Raw genomic sequence first — 17,283 nt, forward strand, 5'->3', positions numbered from 1 at the left:
AGCTCCGAGCTCAGGACTGGAGGCTCTTAAACGCGGGCCTTGAGGACCGGGAGACAGGGGAGCACATGGCAGAACTGAGAAATAACTGTTGTGGACAGGGCACCCGCTCCCAGAATAGGTGATGTAACGGGTGTGCTTGGGAGAAGGCCAGGAGGTTCATCTCTCTGTGTGTTTATCTCTGGTTGTCTCCGCGAGCACCAGTTAAGCCCGAGAGACGCTCTGAAGGGCACATGACCGTGGCCGGGTCTGAGGTCGGCCCTGGAGGGGCCGCTTCCAGTGACGTCCTTTGGGGACTGGCTGAAAACGAAAGCAGAATGTGACTTTCTAGGCTTCTCTGAGGGAAGTGCTTTTTGCAGTAGAATAAATTATCTCTCTCGACGGGGAATACGCAGCGTTCCTGAGGACAATCTGATTGGCACTAAGGGGACAAGAAGGCTAATGTGTATGGTGGTGGGGGGGGAGATGGCGGACCGGGCGTCCAACTCAAAAGTGGGCTGCTCATCCTCACGAGAAAGATCCTATCATCCAGTCGGCTCAAAAGGAAGTTCCAGAATTAACCGTGCGTGTGCCCGGTAACAGAAGCAGAGGCTGTTTAAAGAGAACTCCCCCTTTTTTTTTTCTTTCTCTTCTCCTGGAAGGGTCAGCGGGAAGGCCGTGGGGCTTTCTCTCCCAGGTTTCCAGCCATGTTACCATATATGTACCTGGGCCAGGGCATGTTGGGCAGGCCTGTGCTCCCGGGAAGGAGTGGCCCTGGACTCCAGCCGGGAGGTCGCTCCCGTGCCAGCAAGCCTGCCTCTTTCTGTGCACGCTCTCGGTTTCCCTCGGAAAGGCCTGCGGATCGGCCGGCTCTGCCCACCCGGAGCTGGTGGACCCAGAAGTGAAGCGGCCGGCGAGGCCTTCCCGGGTTCCCGGGGGCCGGGCGGGCTGCCTGCGGCCTCTTGGGTCTCCAGGCGCTTTCCAGCCTTGGAGTCTGTCTCCCTCGCCCCTTCTCTTGGCCGCCTTGCTCTAAAGGAAGCCTTTTGACTTGATTCTTGTAAAAAGCACTTTCAGAGCCAGCAGCAATAAAACCAGCCCTAGAAGACGCTGGCAAGGGGCTTCTGTTGTCTTTAGGAGGTGGAGGTGGAGGTAGATGTGGTGTGGCTTGGCCAGGAAGGAACAGGGACGGTGACGGGTTTCCACGGGCGACGTGTTCAGCAGAACGCCGTTCCAGGTGGCAGCGGGGCCGAGGGGCAGAGCCCGGGCGATGCGGCGGGGGGTGGGCGACGTCCCTTTCTCCCCAGGCGGGGGGGCGCTCCGGGTCTCACCGGGCCTAGCGGCAGGGATGCTCCGCCGGCGGGGGCGGCGACCCGTCCCACAGCGTGTCCCTGGTCCGCCTCCGGTCATCAAGCGGATTCTTGCCGGTCACCAGGGCTGGTCCTCGGAGGCGTTTAGCAGGAGTCGCTTCTGAGAGTACCGCGGCTCCGAGTCGCGGCAGCGTTCCCCGTGTTCTGCTTCCCGTGGGCTAAGTAACGAGTAAACCCGTGGTTTTCTTTTTCCCATTTAACCCTCAAGACGGTTTCCTGCGGCGAGCCCTCCGGCCCACCGCTCTGCAGGCGAGGAAACCGAGGCCCAGAGAGACGGAGCGTCTTGGTCACCGTCACGAACGGCCCATGGCGCTTAGGGTGAAGGCAGACTCCCTGGCCTGGCCTCTCCTCTCTGACCTGAGCCCGCCCTCCGGCCCTCTTCCTCTCCCTTTCCCCTCCGTGGCTCCAGCCAGGACCGGCTCTGCGTCCTCCACTCCCCGGGGGCCCTTCGCGCCGGCTGCGGGCTCTGCCCCAAACGCCCTTCCGCCCGGCTTCTCTGCATGGCCGCCTCCAGCCTGACTGTCAGGTCTTCGCTTGACTGCCTCAGCCTGTTCTCTCTGGCCAGCCCGAGTTAAGCTGTCACCAGTCTTGTCACCTGGCTGGAGTTCTCTTCCGGGTGTTTACTCTCGGATTCGTCCTGCCTGTTCCATCCTCTTGTCCGCGCACTGTCTCTCTGCTGTCACCAGAGCGTTGGTGCCCCGAGAACAGGAGCCTTCGCTGTCTCCTGTTGACCTACTCCGCCCCACCTGGGTGGGGTAGGGGTAGCACATAGTAGGTGCTCAAGAAATGTGGTGACGAAACAGGAGGGTTTAGGTTTTAAATCCAGGGGTCCTCTCGAAAGCTCTGGCTGTGGCGTTGCGTGTTTTGCCTTTTAACCCTGCCCTACCCAGTTTCTCGTGGGTGAGTCCTGAGCCCACAGCCGCCGCCGAAGCAAATCTTATCATTCGGAGCAGCATTTTCCAAACTTCTGGGTCTCAGGAGCTACTCACATGCTTACACATCACCGCGCACCCACCACAGAGAACTTCTCTTGACGTGAGTTACAACACTCTCTATCACATTAGAAATGAACCCTGAGAAAATAAACTGCGTAAACATTAAAAAAAAAAAAAATGAACCAGTTATACATTAATACAGTGCCTTTTTTTTTTTTTTTGAACGATAACTATATTTTCCAAAACAGAACTGTTCCGTGAGAAGAGGGGGCATTGTTTTACGTGTTTGCAAGCTGCTTTCAGATCTGGCTGGCGAGAGCGCAGCTGGGGTGCCACATCCCGTATCTGTCTGCGGCCGCTGCCTCCCGTCTCCCGGGACGCCAAGGACCTCGCCCACCGCCCCTGGGAACCCCTACGGTGCACGCGGGAGAGGCCGAGTAAACAGGCGTTAGAACACCTTGGTGTTGCTGTGAAGATAGTTTGGGCTTCGCAGGTCCTCTGAAAGGGGCGACGCGGAAGGCTGGGCGGTGGCCCGGGCCCCTGAGAGAGGGAGAAGGTGGAGGCGTTCCTGGCAGAACGCAGTGGTCTGTCCCCGAGTCTGGCTGTAGTAGCAGGCCTTCCTTCCCAGGAATCCACGCCTGGGGTTTCACTGAAGCTGTTTTTGCAGAAACACAGTTGCGTCCCAGCTAATAATGTTCATCCTGAATTGCAAAAGAGTCAACCGAGAGCTGGGAAGCTGGTGGCACTTGGCTGGCGTTGACCTTTTTCAGATGAGCGGGGTACAGGCCGAGCAGGCCGGAAGCCCTGCACTGGGCAGGGCCCTTCAAAGTCAGCCAGTGCGGGTCCCTCTCCACGGCTGAGAGCGGCAGCTTCCGGCACGGGTTCCTCTGAGGCTGTCGCTCGACAGCCTGTGCTCGGTTCTCCTCACAGCTCCTGGCCTCAGAAAACGTGCCCCGTACTAGAGAATGGGTGGGCGCCAAGCCTGCCGCTCCCGGGTTCTAACAACTGGTGCGGACGGCACCAGGTAGGAACCGTTAAGAGTGCATGAGCAGCCTGACCAGGCGGTGGTGCAGTGGATAGAGCATCAGACTGGGACACGGAGGACCCAGGTTTGAGACCCCGAGGTTCCCGGCTTGAGTGCGGGCTCATCTGACTTAAGCATGGGCTCAACAGCTTGAGCACGGGGTCGCTGGCTTGAACGTGGGATCATAGACATGACCCCATGGTCACTGGCTTGAGCCCAAAGGTCACTGGCTTGAAGCACAAGGTCGCTGGCTTGAGGAAGGAGTCGCTCTCTCTGCTGTAGCCCCCTGGTCAAGGCACATATGAGAAAGCAGTCAGTGAACTACTAAGGTGCTACAACAGAGAATTGATGCTTCTTATCTCTCTTCCTTCCTGTCTGTCTCTAGCTGTCTTTCTCTCTGACTCTCTGTCAAAAAAAAAAAGAAGTGCATGGGGCATGAGTAGTTCACCTAAATCCAGCTGGCGTGCTCACCTGTTCAAGGGAGGTACAGGGTCACTCGTCCGGGCCTTTGGGAGGATTCTGTGTGCCTCTTGAGTGATGTCTATAAAGCGGGTCCAAGTCATCGGTTTAAGGTCATCGGAAGGTAATCACACAGGGAGCTTGGACGCCGGCCCGGGCCTGGCGTACTGGGGGCAGGCGTGGCTGGCCCTTGGGTCCTGGCACCCGGGGCTCGGCAGGGCCTGGTGGGAGAGCAGTGTGGATGGCCCCTTCCCTCCCCATTACTGGAAGTCGGGCTCTTCAGCACCCCAGGGCCAGCTGGCTTCATCTCCGTGAAACAAGGGCGGCAGCCCTCTGTGTGTCCGTGAAAACCCGCGTGTCCGTGGTTTCGGTCCGTCAGCTGCTGTCCGGTCGGACTTCCGATTTCCTGCCCTTGTCCGTCCGTCTCCCTCGAGGACCGAAAGTGGTACCTTCGGTAACTTCTTGGTTCATGAAAATCTGCTAATTTAGTCTCACTTCAGGAGCTGCTAACTTTTAAATCCTGAATTGTGTGTAGGCGAAAGTTGAGATTCTTTTTTCTTTTTCTTTTCTTTTTTTTTTTTAGAAAAATGAATATAATGCAATTAGTTAAGTGTGTGCGGGAGAAGTAGATAGCAAAAATTACCAGTGAGTTTTCTGCCGCAGTCAAAGCTTTTAGGGACAAAAAAAGTACCCTGAGCTGCTTAAAATGAAGTGAACAGGCTTCTTTTTCCGGTGAGGCAGGGCTTTCCTTTCTCTTCACGCCCGGGTGGGAGAGGTCCTCCAGGCTGAGTGCCACCCGCCAGCGGGGGCCCGGTTTGCCGTTCGAGGACAGGGCTGCGGGGCCGGCCCTGGCCGTTGGTCCTGTGAGTTCGGGGGGGCAGCTGAAAAGCAGTGAGGACCAGCCACCTCGGAGGCTCCGGGGGCTTCCCGAGGTTCGTCCACAGGTCTGAGACCTGGTTTTCTCGGATGTGTTACCCGCAGTGCTGACACACTGTGTCCTGTTGAAGAAACACACGTGGTGGGCAGAAGCGGGCGCAGACTCTGAACGGACGAGAGGGAGATTTCATTTTCATTTGAAAATACAAAAGGGAGCCCTCCGTAAGGGCCGGCGCGTGTGCTGAGCACCTTGTCTGCATTGTTGGTAGACAGTGACCCCGGGAGAGACGGGCAGGGTCGACATCATCTTTTTACCCATCGCTCCCCCAGCCCCATTTAAAGGGACGAGGGAGCTGAATGAAGTTCAGAGATGTTAAGCAAGTTGCTTAAGAACACACAGCTGGTAGTTGATGAGGCTGGAACTTGACTCCAGGGGTTCTGTCTCTAGAGCCTTTCTGGACACCCAGTGGGGTGGGGGAGGCGTCTTCTTCCTGGGGACAGGCGTTAGACATTTTGTTTCTGGACCCCAAATTTCTTATGGACGGCTGTTGGACAGGGCCAGCAGGCCTCCCATTTTCTACCCTTGATCCAACAGTATAAGCTTGGCTTTCATTAGTTTTAGGAAAAACAGTCACCTAAAAAGCAGTTTTAAGTTCTGTTAGGCAACAGACAAGATAACTATAGTTACGTTGTACCCAGTTTTGTCGACCTGTCACATCCCGGGCACCAGACGAGGGACTGGGACGCAGCAGAAGAATGGTGCCGCCTTCCCTCGCGGGCTCACCGCCCAGTGGTGAGACAGATGAGTAAGCAACTCGATGGGGTGCTGTGTAGAGAAGTGTGCTGGGGGTCAGGGCTTCCCGGGGGCCGTGACATCCAGCTGGGACTGTAGAGGGGACTGGTGTTACCCACAGTGGTGGTGGGGGAGGGGGAGCAGAGTCAGGTGGTAGGCACAGCATGTGCAAAGGCCCTGGGCAGGGGGAGACAGAGGCACACAGCATGGTGGGGGATCTGGGCTAGAATGTAGGTGTGTGTGGGGAGGGACCACAGACAGAGAGGTGAGGAGGCCATGGACCAGATCATGAGGAGCTCCAAAGAGATTTTGGGAGATCTTACTAGAGGAATGGCACGGTTCTGACTTAGGTTTCTGAGTGGTCATCCTGGCTGCTGTGTGGAGAATCGATCCAAGGGAGAGGTGAGTTCAGAACAGTGAGGAGGAAGGCTTTCTGGGGCCCAGCTGAGAAATGGTGCTGGCCCAGGTGTGAGTGGAGGCAGAGGAGTTAGAAAGAGTTGGAGGAGCCAGGTGTAAATGAAGATCAGATCTTACCGATGAGGTGACTTTATTCATGTCTTTCCTGAATATTTACCAAGTGCCTGTCGTGTACTAGGCACTGGTGCTGGGAATATGATGGCAGGTAGAACATCCCAAATCAGAGCCCAGCCTTAACGGGGGCCAGGAGCGGGACAGGGGTTTGTGTGTTCTAGGCTGATCGGAATAGCACGGGCCAAGGCCCTGTGGCAGGGACAGGGAGTGGACGTTGAGGAGACGCAGGCTGGGCAGGCAGGTGTTCTCTGTGGTGCCGTGGGCCCCCGGGAACTGGCCCCCACCAGCTGCTGGTCACGAGAGGCGGATTTGGGAATCCTTATCGTGCAGAGGTCCCCGGAGCCAGCGGAGAGGACGCGATGGCCGGGGAGAGTGTAGGAGGGCAAAGGGCATCGCTGAGACCACAGAGTTGGGGCCACCGCCGCTGGTTCCGTTTCCCCAGGAGAGTTCGGAGTTTGGGTTTTTAGTCCCGCCTCTCTGAAGACTAGAACCAGTCGTCCCTTTTCTTGACACGTTTGCTCGAGGAGGAGCAGGGACGGAGACCTGACGCTGAGCCAGGGGGCGCGAGGCTCCCCAGGCTGCCGCCTGCTGTCCACAGAGCAGTGACCGCCTGTCTGTGCCGCGTCAGACCACCCCGAGGGGCCAGTCTGTTAGAAGGAGGCACGTCCGCCTGGCGGAACGGCGGTGGAGGGAGGGGTGGGGTCTGGTAACAGCTTTCGTGGGCTGCACCCTTCCTTCCTGGGGGTGTTGTGCCGGGCGCTCCGTGATCGTCAGCGTGACCCCACTGAACCTCGTGACAGCCCGCTGAGGAAGCTCCTGGTGTCACCCCCGTTTTATAGATGGGGAGGCAAGGGGGAGGGAAGGTTCAGAACTGGCCTGCGGCCCTCCAGGGACGGGGTGGCTGAGCTGGGCGTGGAGCCCCGGCGCTCTGGCTCTGGAGGTGGGGTGGGGGTGACAGGCGCTCCTGACACAGGTCAGGACCCCCGAGGATGGTGGTGTTCTGCAAAGGAGCAAACTCTTCAGGAGAAATCCGAGAGCATTCTGGGGTTCCGCGGTATCTGAGCATCAGAGAGGTTCTGGGGGGTGGCTGTCCTCATGGGGGGATGGAGGAGACCCACTGCCCAGCTGAGACCAGCTACAGGAGACACGGGGTGGGGCGATCCCGTCACTGGGCGAGGGGTGCAGTGATGGGCCTTCCAGAGCTCCTCCCACCCTTGTCCTGCGATCCTGTGAACGGGGAAGGGCCAGCGCGCTCTGCAGGGGAGCTCGGCGTGAGCCAGTCTGCTGCAGCTCTTTCTACAGGTGACATAGGGCAGTCATTCTCCCTAGAGCGGAACAGACCCTCACTGATCCTACGGAGCTCGAGTGTGATGATGTCCCGCTGGCATGTCACACAGGAGACCTCTGCTCTCCTGAGCTTAAACTGTGAGGCCCTAGAACCCTCCAGAATTCCACCTCGTGTCATTAAAAAGGAATCAAAGATGACGCGCGAGTGTGAGGAGTGCGAGTCCGCCAGCCCCTGTCCCAGGCGTCTTCTCTGCACTGTCCCACCCGCCTGTCACAGCAGCCCTTAGACGGGAGTGTCGTGCTCATCTGACTGGTGAAGAGGACATGGAAGCTGAGAGTCAGGGGCTGGGCCGTGGGGACTGGCGACAACAGCTGGGTGGAGGGAGAGGCCGGGGCTCTGGAGTGAACAAGTAGGTGGTGACCAGCTCCGTGTGTCAGCAGAGAGCCCTGGGTGCCCATTTCACTCACGTTGACCCCCCCCCCCCCCAGGGTCATGCAGCTCCATGGCAGGTTGGCACGAGCTCTGCTTGTCTCTGAGGGGGTCCCCACCGTTGCGTGAGTGACACGGGGGTCTAGGCACTGCTGCGGGAAGTTGGCAGGTGCAGCCGGTCCCTCTCGGGTCCAGAGGCGGGCGCCCCCACCAGCTCCGGCACATGCACCCGGGAGGTCTTCCCGGAGATGCCCCAGGCCCCAGCAGCCACGCTGTTCACGCTCCCGGCCTTTGTCTTCCTTCCAGGACATCCCGGACGGCGGCCCCCGGTCCTTACCCCCTCCACGTCCCCCTCCAGCCCCTCCTCCGCTTCACTAATTGTCGGGGAGGGGAGAGGAGACCTCCAAGCGTTTCCAGTCAGCCCAGGAAGCCTTCTGCCTGGTCCTTTGTGAGGGGACCTCACTGCTGAGACCCCTGAGGGAGAAGCCGTCTCCCTCTGCCCCCGCCCCCGATCTCTGTTTAGTTTTTTCACTGGGACCTTTGCAGATTACCCAGTCGAGGATCCTTCACTGTGGCAGATGGAGTGGTCTGAGTGTTTTGGGAGGAAATATAAAATTTGGCTAAAGGTTAGTTGTTCAATTGTCTACTTAAGAAGCATGTTGGTTAGGAAGAGATAATTATATATATATATATTTCTGACTTATCAAAAGTGTTACGTGGCCACAGGAGAACAATTAGGAAATACAATTGTGCACCATGAAGAAAATCATTCCGTACCCCCCCCCCCCCCCCCCCCCGAGAACAAGGACGGTCGCCCCTTTCACCCGGGCGCTGGGGAATGGAGAGCTCTGCTGAGGACCCCCGCGGGCGGGGGCCGGGCCCTGGCCTTCCTGCCTGCTGATTCCGTACAGCTGGGCCATCTGACCATCTTGGTGCCCGGTCTCCCCAACAGCGAAATGGGCATAATGGCAGCGCCCGCCCTCTGCCTCGTGCTGCGGTCCCGAGGGTTCAGTAAGAGGCGATTTGTGGGGCCCCCAGCCCCGCAGGGCACGTCACCCTGGTGGGTGACTGTGAGCCATTCTCACTCGAGACGGGGTCACGCGGGACCGAGCTGGGGAAACACGGGGCCCGGACATCCACGGCCATCCCAACACTGGGCACTTCACACTCTGTCGCTCCCGAGCCTCGGGTTGTATCCACGTCTTCCCGTCTGGGGCCTGGTGCTTGTCACAGGAAACTCGGCGGGGAGGAGCGTTCAGGGAACAGGGTCACTCTGCTGCTTCTCGGCCTGCTGGGGTGAAAGGCTCGTGGGAAGGGCAAGCACCAGAGGAGGGGGGTGGCCACCCCTGGACAGGGTCCTCCGGCGGAGCGCATACCTGCTCTCCTGTATCCAGCGACTGCGCGGGCCCCTCTGGGAGGCCATAGCGTGCAGAAGTGAATTCGGTCTGCCCTGGAGTTTACACAGAACTGTTTCCCAACAGCCCCAGGGGCTTGCCGGCTTCCTGGCCCTTTCTGATAAGGCTTTTAAATACACACCAAAGGGAAGTAGGGATGCTGCTCAGTGTCTTCAGTCTGTGCCGCTTTCTGGATACATTCTTTTGGGATGAAATGTCCGGTTAGGAAAAAGCGTCCCGAGGAGAGGCTGGGGGTCTGGGGACCCGGACCCTGTGCACATCGGTCTTGAGGGGCGGGCTCTGGGGTGTGAGTGTGTGTGACTTGGTGTGGCCGCCCTGAACACAGCAGCTCACGTCCAGGGAAGTGCCGTCCGTCGCTCCGGCAACCTCTGGTGTTGGGGTGACTCAGTTCTCCCTTGCCGCCTCTCACACACAGTGTGCGGGGGTTCTTTAAGGGTCGGCGTTCGGGACGGGCACTCCCGCTGAGGGAGCGAGGTGCTTCCCGAGCCTCCCCGCGGGTCCTGGCCACATCCTTCTTCCAGGAAGACAGCCCGGCACCCAGGAAGCAGTTTCAGGAGAGAACACCATCCATCATAACTCCTGGGGCTTTGCCGCCAGCCAGTGGTTGCAGGAACGGGGCCCTGGAGGGGAGAGGTGGGAAGCGAGGCCTCGGGGGTCCAGGTTTGTGGGAGGGTCTGGGGAAGGGCCAGTTACCTGTTCCTCTGTCCAGCGGGTGCGTGTGGGGATGGTGGGGATTTACCTGCAGTCTGCACCAGCACGGGGTCAGCCCCCAACTCCTCCGTGTTTACGACTCTGATGAAGGCTGTCCTATGAGTCAGGTCAATATTTGTGTGTGTGTGTGTGTGTGTGTGTGTGTGTGTGTGTGTGTGTAATGATTTCTGGGCCGTGTAGAGATTTCCTGGAACTTATGAGCCGTTTCTAGGATGGCCCCTCACTCGCTGTGTGCGCTCCTGACCCGGGTTCCTCGCCGACCTAAGACTCACTGTTCTCACCTTCCTCGGGAAGGGTTTGGACCAGGGGCTAAGGAGGCCCTTCTCCCTCCCCCAGGGTTTCTGGTGGAAGAGGAGGAGGAGGAGGAGGAGGAGAAACGGCCACCGAGCGTCTGGGAGACGCTCATCCCGCTCCGGGACTCCGGAAAGGCGGCCAGAGCTCCGTGGCCTTTGCCACCAGGCCTCCTGGGCTGAGGCTCACGGCACGGCTCAGGTCGGTCACCTCGGCCCTGGTTTTGTACCAGGTGTGTCCTTTGGACTTCCCACTTCCCGAGGCCGTGTCTCCTGAGTCAGCCTTGCCATCTCCTCAGTGGCCGCAGCGTTCTTGGCCGACACCCCTGTGCTCTTCAGAGTCACCGTTTAATACCGAGGGTCCTCTGTCGACTGCCGGGATCGGGCTCGGACGTGGCCGGGTTAGAAACCAGCGCTATGGCGCTCAGAACATCCTGAGCTCTGATAACATACGAGGGGGACACATGGTCGCATATGTCCTCGCTTGGCGCATTTAATTGCCTGCCTGTCACACTCTCGTTTTAATTTGACTTTTAAGTAGGACGCTCTGGAAAATTGAGCTCAGCGAAGCCAACTCTCGGTGACTTTTTTTTTCCCCCTCCTCTGAGCATTTCTTTCCTTCTAACATTGCATATTTTACTTTGTCTAGGATTTTCGAGAAAGACATGTCTGACAAGATGTCTAGTTTCCTGCACATCGGAGACATTTGTTCTCTGTACGCAGAGGGATCGACAAATGGATTTATTAGCACCTTGGGGTAAGAGCACCTGATTTCTTGTGTTTAAGACGTCGTCATACCATCAGCTTAAAAACATATTTTTTTTTTTCCTAACGTAAGAATGCTGCCGTTTCACTGGGCTTTCCCTGGGGAGGGGGCAGGGTGCAGGGTGCAGGGGGCGGCAGCTGGAATCAGGGACACCCAATACCCTGTTAATTCAGGAGTGGCTGTCATTTCCCCTTCCTGCATCCAGAAGGGGGAACTTCTGAGTATATGGGATACAATGTAACATTAATGTTGACAGACCCAGAGAACTGCTTTTTTTTTTTTTCTTAAGCTTCACAAAAGCTCTGTTGTCAGACAGTGACTTGTCCGTCACAGAAGCCAAGGCCAGACGGGCTCGGGAGCGGATCTTTCTTGGCAGCAGAAACCTTCCCGACGGCGTATTGCCGTGTGCGTTTGAAAGTTCCAAGCAGTACAGAGTCCCCTCTGTACACCACATTTTTGTCCTTTTTTTCCCCCCTGCTTTCTTCAATTTTTATCCAAGTTGTAACAGTCCAAATGTATTCCATCCTGTCCTCATTTGGTTATCCCCCCCGCATTGTAAAGGAGGAGGAAATGGGACAGGCCATCAGCCCCTGCGGCAGGCAGACAGGAGCCCCGTGCAGAGGCGGGACGGGTGACCCCAGAACGGGCGGCCGTGGTCTGCGCCATCTGCGTGTAGAGGGGGGAGTCATGAGGGTCAGGTGTGGCGCTGTGGAATTTGGCAAGAGCTCTCTCAAAATAAAAGGCGGGGGGGGGGGGGGGAGGAAGACCAACAGCTTCTCCAGGACCTTCATTCTCACAGTCTCTGGAACCTTGCTATTCACCGTGGCTGGTGCTGAAAGCCTGTGTGTTCTCCGGAATCTGTGCAGGGAGCGTTTCCTGGGCTCACATTCAGGTCACCCCAGTGGCAAGGATCCAGTTACTTCAGATACAGAGTGACAGCGCGGTGGGCCCCCACTGTGTAGAAAATTCACGTTCAAGTCATTGGGCCGAGTCTCTTCCGTGGCTTCTGGCAAAGAGGCCTTCTGTCGCGTGGGCCTCTCATTCCCTTTATTCTTTGTGGCCAGGTGCTTCCTTCCTGTATTCCTTACGGTGTGTGCGTGCGCACACACACACACACACCCACACACCCACACACACCCACACACACCCTGACCTTGTTTTTCAGCAATAACAGCAGCAACACAAATTAGCAGCGGCAGCCACTTCCGGGAATCCTGTGGATATCCACAGCGCTGTGCCCACGTGGCTGTACCCACATCAGCCCTTGGAGCCCTGAACTGCTCTGACCATGGGCACTACCGCTGTCGCCGGTCATGGGGGTGAAACCTCTGGGTGTCAGCGAGGTGCCGTGTCACAGCCGCAAGGCGCGGCCCTCTGGGTGTCAGCGAGGTGCCATGTCACAGCCGCAAGGCGCGGCCCTCTGGGTGTCAGCGAGGTGCCGTGTCACAGCCGCCAAGGCGCGGCCCTCTGGGTGTCAGCGAGGTGCCGTGTCACAGCCGCCAAGGCGCTGCCCTCTGGGTGTCAGCGAGGTGCCGTGTCACAGCCGCAAGGCGCGGCCCTCTGGGTGTCAGCGAGGTGCCGTGTCACAGCCGCAAAGGCTCGGCCCTCTGGGTGTCAGCGAGGTGCCGTGTCACAGCCGTAAAGGCTCAGGTCCCTCTGGGTGTCAGCGAGGTGCCGTGTCACAGCCGTAAAGGCTCGGCCCTCTGGGTGTCAGCGAGGTGCCGTGTCACAGCTGTGAAGGCTCAGGTCCCTCTGGGTGTCAGCGAGGTGCCGTGTCACAGCTGTGAAGGCTCAGGTCCCTCTGGGTGTCAGCGAGGTGCCGTGTCACAGCCGCAAAGGCGCGGCCCCAGGACCACGCTCGCAGTGGTCGGCGCCCTTGGTGGGGCTGACCTTCCCCGCAGGGCTCTCCTGACACCCTGCAGCTCTAGTCTGGGTGCCCTGTGCATCCTCAGACCTGTCTTCCCTCTGTGGCCCCAATTTCTTTTAATGGCGGCCCCCTCCCTGGCCACCCAGGCCGAGCCCCGCCAGCCCCAAGGTCCCAGGGCCCCCCCCCTGCCCCCCACCTCTTCTTCCAGAGCAGCTGTCCTTAGAATTCCTAGGAGGTACAAATTCTTCCCTTGATCAGCGTTTTCCTCCAATATCCCAAACAAGTGACTTTTTTTGCTTAAGTGTGACTGGTTCTCTTCTGAATTCTGGGCTCGCAGACTTCCTTCAGATGAGTGTTTTCATCCCTTGGTTCCCTGCACTTAAAACTGGAGGATAAGTGATTTAAAAACGGATTTGGAAGATTAAGTATGACCTTTTTCTTTTTACCCCCCTTTTAATATTATTTACGTTTCTGGAGCTCCAGCCACGTGTGGCAGCGAGTGACCACCGGCTTGGTGGGACTGACGTCCACTTCCCAGCCGGGTGGCATCTCCCGATGGCGGTCACTGCCCTCCCGGTGGCCCTGAGCTTTCGGACTCAAGTGGGTGTGTGTGCAGGTCAGGATGGGCTTCTGACTCCCCTGCAGGGCTCGTTGGAGCCCCGGGTCCTCGGGTCCCACCCCAGGGCACCGCTCCCGCCGCCTGGGGGTGACGGGGGTGGGTGTCGAGACAGTTTAGAAACAGAGTCCGACCTCCATCTCCCTACCTGAGGGTCCTGGGGGCCAGGGGGCATGACGCACGGGTGTCCAGGGTCCTGCGGCTCCGACCGCCTCAGGCACCGTCACTTCCTGGGTGAGTTCTGTTCCTCCTCCTCCTTGTATAATAACCCTTCAGTCACAGTCCGTCTGCTTTTATAAGTTCTGTTATCTACTTGCTTTTGTGGCTTCTGTCGCTCTGACCTGCACTGGCCTTGAGCTCCCTAAAGGCGGGGGCCTGGCTCTCACTGTCCCAGCCTCCCAGGGCCTAGCCCAGAACCTCTCACAGAGTGGGCCCCTCCGCTGCCATGGGTCGAGCGCATTGGCCCTTGCTGCTGGGGGCTCAGACCCCTCACGGGTGTGGTTAGGAGGAAGGGGCCACAGGAAGCAGTGTTGCAGGTGGACCCTGAGGAGCAGAGCCCTGGGTCTCTGGTTTGGGTTCCGGGCCTGCAGGGGGACCCCCGTGAAGGCAGGGCCCCCCCCCCCCTGCAAGGGGGTGTGCACTTCAAGCCTGGCCCCGAGCAGCCTTGGCCGGTTGTCACACTGCCTAGGCTTTTATTTTCTTAGACCTGACTCGATGTAGCAGTGACCTCTGTCTTCTCTGCAGGCTGGTCGACGATCGGTGTGTCGTGCAGCCAGAGACCGGGGACCTGAACAACCCGCCCAAGAAGTTCAGAGGTAAAACCGGTGGCCTTCCTGCAGTGGGAGTGGCCAGCTTGCCTCACTTGGAAATTTATGAAGCGTGTTGCTCTGTGGGGGGGTGTGTGTGTGTGTGTGTGTGTGTGTGTGTGTGTTTTAAGCTGTTGTGGGTTTATTTGCTTACGTATTAAGGTGTGATTTCAGTTCAGAGCTTTAGGGCCTCCTCTTGGAAATGCCTGAGTGAGTCTGGCGTCGGGATCAGAGTGACGGTTCTTGGGGTCTTCTTGTCTGTGGCATGCGTGTGGGTAAGGGGCTGATTCAGTCTCAGGCCTCACGTGTGTGCAGCTCTGTCTCCAGCCGGAAGTCAGTATTCACGGATCCGAGTCACAGGAGACGTGTGTGATGTCGGCGGCTCTTGCTGCCTCTGGGAAGCCTCGGCCCAGGGCAGGGAGTTCTCGAAAGGCCGGCAGGCAGGCCGGCAGGTGGCCTCTCCCCAGCGTTGGCTTTTGTTCTGGCCTCTTGCGAGGAGTGTCTTCCATGGAAGGCAGTGTCGTTTATTCGGAGAGGCGTTTAAAAAATGCAGCAGGTATCGGAAGACGATGGCGAGTGCATTGTCTTTCTCTGCTGAGCTGGTGAATGAGGCGTGGCTCCAGCTGCGCAGTGTTTCTTGGGGTGGGGTGGGGGGTTTGAGCGGGTGCCTGGGGCTCCTGCTCCAGATCAATCAGCACCTCTCCGGGTGGGTGCCAGAGTGCTGGCATTTTTAAGCTCCTCCCCACCCCCCTCCAGTGACTCTGTGGACAGCCAGGGTTGAGGTGTCTGACTGGGTCAGGTGTCTGACTGGGTCAGGTGTTCTCAGTCCCAAAGGGCTCAAACCCTGCCATTTGCAAATTATATCGTGTGAGTTTAGGTAACTTAGAAACGGAAGGTTTTTGGGTAAAAGCTGAAGAAATTCGGATAACACAGAAAGCAGACATTCCAGGGGAGAGAGGCCCCTCGTAGGGGTTGGTGTTGTGCCGCACCCGGTGGGCATGAAGCCATCAGAAGAACATTGTCACCTGGGGGGGGGGTGCTGGTTCAAACGTGGCTGACAAGCCCTGTGTGACAGGACCCTTGAGGCAGCTGTGGCCTCTGCAGTTCCTCCTCCATGTCTTTTTCCAAAACAGTCCCGAGTGTGGCAGAAACGAGAGGTTTGAGCCGATGATTGTAACCCAGTCAGCCACAGAACTGATTTCCGCTCTGCATAGCGGAGTGTGCCTCGGTTTAACCTTTAACAGGCCAAGATCCGGGGACTCGGGGCCAGGCATGGGCTGAGGGCGGCGCATGGAGCTGTCTGCCCAGCCCATGAGGCTGAGTAGCTTGTCTGGGGTCACGCAGCGAGAAGTCCCCTGGGGACTTTCAGACCTGCCTGTTCTGCCCCCAGGCATCTGAGGGGGGATTTAAAAGCGCCCCAGGTGATTCACGGGCTGTGACCTCTGGCTTCATGGCACGGGGTGAGCTCCTCCAGGCATGGCTTTCAGCCAAGACCCAGAGGTGGCGTAGGAGTCCCGAGCTCGCCGCCTGGGTCCCGGGTGAGCTCCCCTGTTGTCCTGCACACAGGCCGTGGGCGTCGGGGGACGAGCCCAGGAAAGACGTTCATGGGCCCTGCAGAGTCAGAATGTTAACATAAATAAATAGGGTCACAGGATCGCGGCTGGGGGACGTCAGAGCGTGTGTTTCCTGCACGGGGAACAAGGGCTTGGTGCTCAGATGTGTATCTGGTGGCTGACTGGAAGGGCCTGATTGGAGATAAAAGCAGTAGTCTGAATGGAGGTCACTCGGAAGGAACCGGACCTCGTCTGTGGCCTGGCCTGGGTCTGCGGGCGGTCACGTGACAGGGGCTTGATTTGTTGACGGGCCTTTCTCCATAAATGAACAATAAAGGCTTCTTAGGCGGTGTGGTGCTCGAGCCGGCGGGAGAATCTGGATCAAACCCAGCTCTGCCACAGGCCTGGTGAATGTAGGTCAGAGCCGCCTCCGTCCCGCGTGCTGAACCGAGGCTGCCCGCGCCCAGGTGCGGGGCCCGCTGCTGCCCGGCCGGTCAGATCCCCGCCACCTTGGCGCCCGGGCGGTGACGATTCGTTTCCCAAAGCATCCCTTCAATCTTGGTGCGTTTTTTTTTTTTTCTAAAACGAAGAGGCAGCTCTCTCTCTCTTTCGGAAGGGGTTACTGCCTTTCCAAATGCAAGTATATATTTTGAGGTTTGAAGTCATTCTGCCGTCTGGAAGTGGCGCTGGGCAGCGGGCCGGCGGGGGGCGTGTCTGGCCCACGGCCCCGCCCCGCCGTTGCGCCCCGCAGTGGGGTGGGCGCCGCCTGCAGCGGGGTGGGCGCCGAGGCAGAGTGGGGACAGCCCGGGGCGGGGTGGCGGGTCTCTATCCGAGCAGTCAGCGGAGCCGCGAGCAGTCCTCTGGGTTTGCTGTTGTTTCCACTGCCCCCTTGCCAGGCTGTGTCCTAAACCGTATTGAGAACCATCATCAGCTGTTCGTTCTTCAGTGAAGGGAACCGAATACCCGCTTACGCCGTCGTCATCCCCGCGGCGTCGGACTTTGTGTTTGTAACGTTGTGAGCTCTTCCTGGAGCCTGTCCCCCCTCCCCCCGCACGGTTAATAAACGTGGGTTCTAGGATCAGGATTCCTGGGTTCCAACCCAACTTCCACTCATTCTTCGCTGTGACGCGTGACCTACTGCTCAGCCTCCGTGTACCTTGGTTTTCCCATCTGTGAAGTGGGAGAGGAGCCTGGTTCTCCTTCGTACAGTTATTGCGAAGATTGTGTTTGGAACGTAGTCCGGAGGGAGCCTGGCCCCTCGTTCAGGGCTCAGCACGCCTCGTCATTCTAGCCTTTCCCCTTTCGGTAGCTCGGACAGAGCCTGGCACTCTCAAGTGTATGCGGCTCCTTTAGCGACCTGAGAAGAACTATACATATTATTCCTCTTTTTGACCCTGGATGCTCTTGTGGGTGGGGGTGTGCCCATGGACCCGCGGCTAGGTGTGAGGCCCACTGTTTCCACAGATAAGCTGAACGACTTGATTACTTAATCTCTGTCAGGTTTTTCCTCACCTGTCAAGGGGGAGGGGGAGAATTCCTTCCCTTTAATATTAACAGGATTACAGAAGATATGTGTGAAGA

At 58.3% G+C, this 17,283-nt stretch overlaps 1 protein-coding gene across 1 annotated transcript in view; it reads left to right on the top strand.

Annotated features, from left to right (window-relative positions):
* ITPR1 (inositol 1,4,5-trisphosphate receptor type 1) overlaps positions 1-17,283 on the top strand; it is a 295,645-nt gene that overhangs the window by 12,837 nt on the left and 265,525 nt on the right. The window contains exons 3-4 of the mRNA XM_066245616.1: positions 10,744-10,851; positions 14,088-14,158. Coding sequence (XP_066101713.1) covers positions 10,760-10,851; positions 14,088-14,158 — 163 coding nt within the window. The 5' untranslated portion in view covers positions 10,744-10,759. The remainder of the gene's footprint in view (positions 1-10,743; positions 10,852-14,087; positions 14,159-17,283) is intronic.

This window comes from Saccopteryx bilineata, chromosome 10 (genome assembly GCF_036850765.1).
Source record: "Saccopteryx bilineata isolate mSacBil1 chromosome 10, mSacBil1_pri_phased_curated, whole genome shotgun sequence".
NCBI classification, from domain to species: Eukaryota; Metazoa; Chordata; class Mammalia; order Chiroptera; family Emballonuridae; genus Saccopteryx; species Saccopteryx bilineata.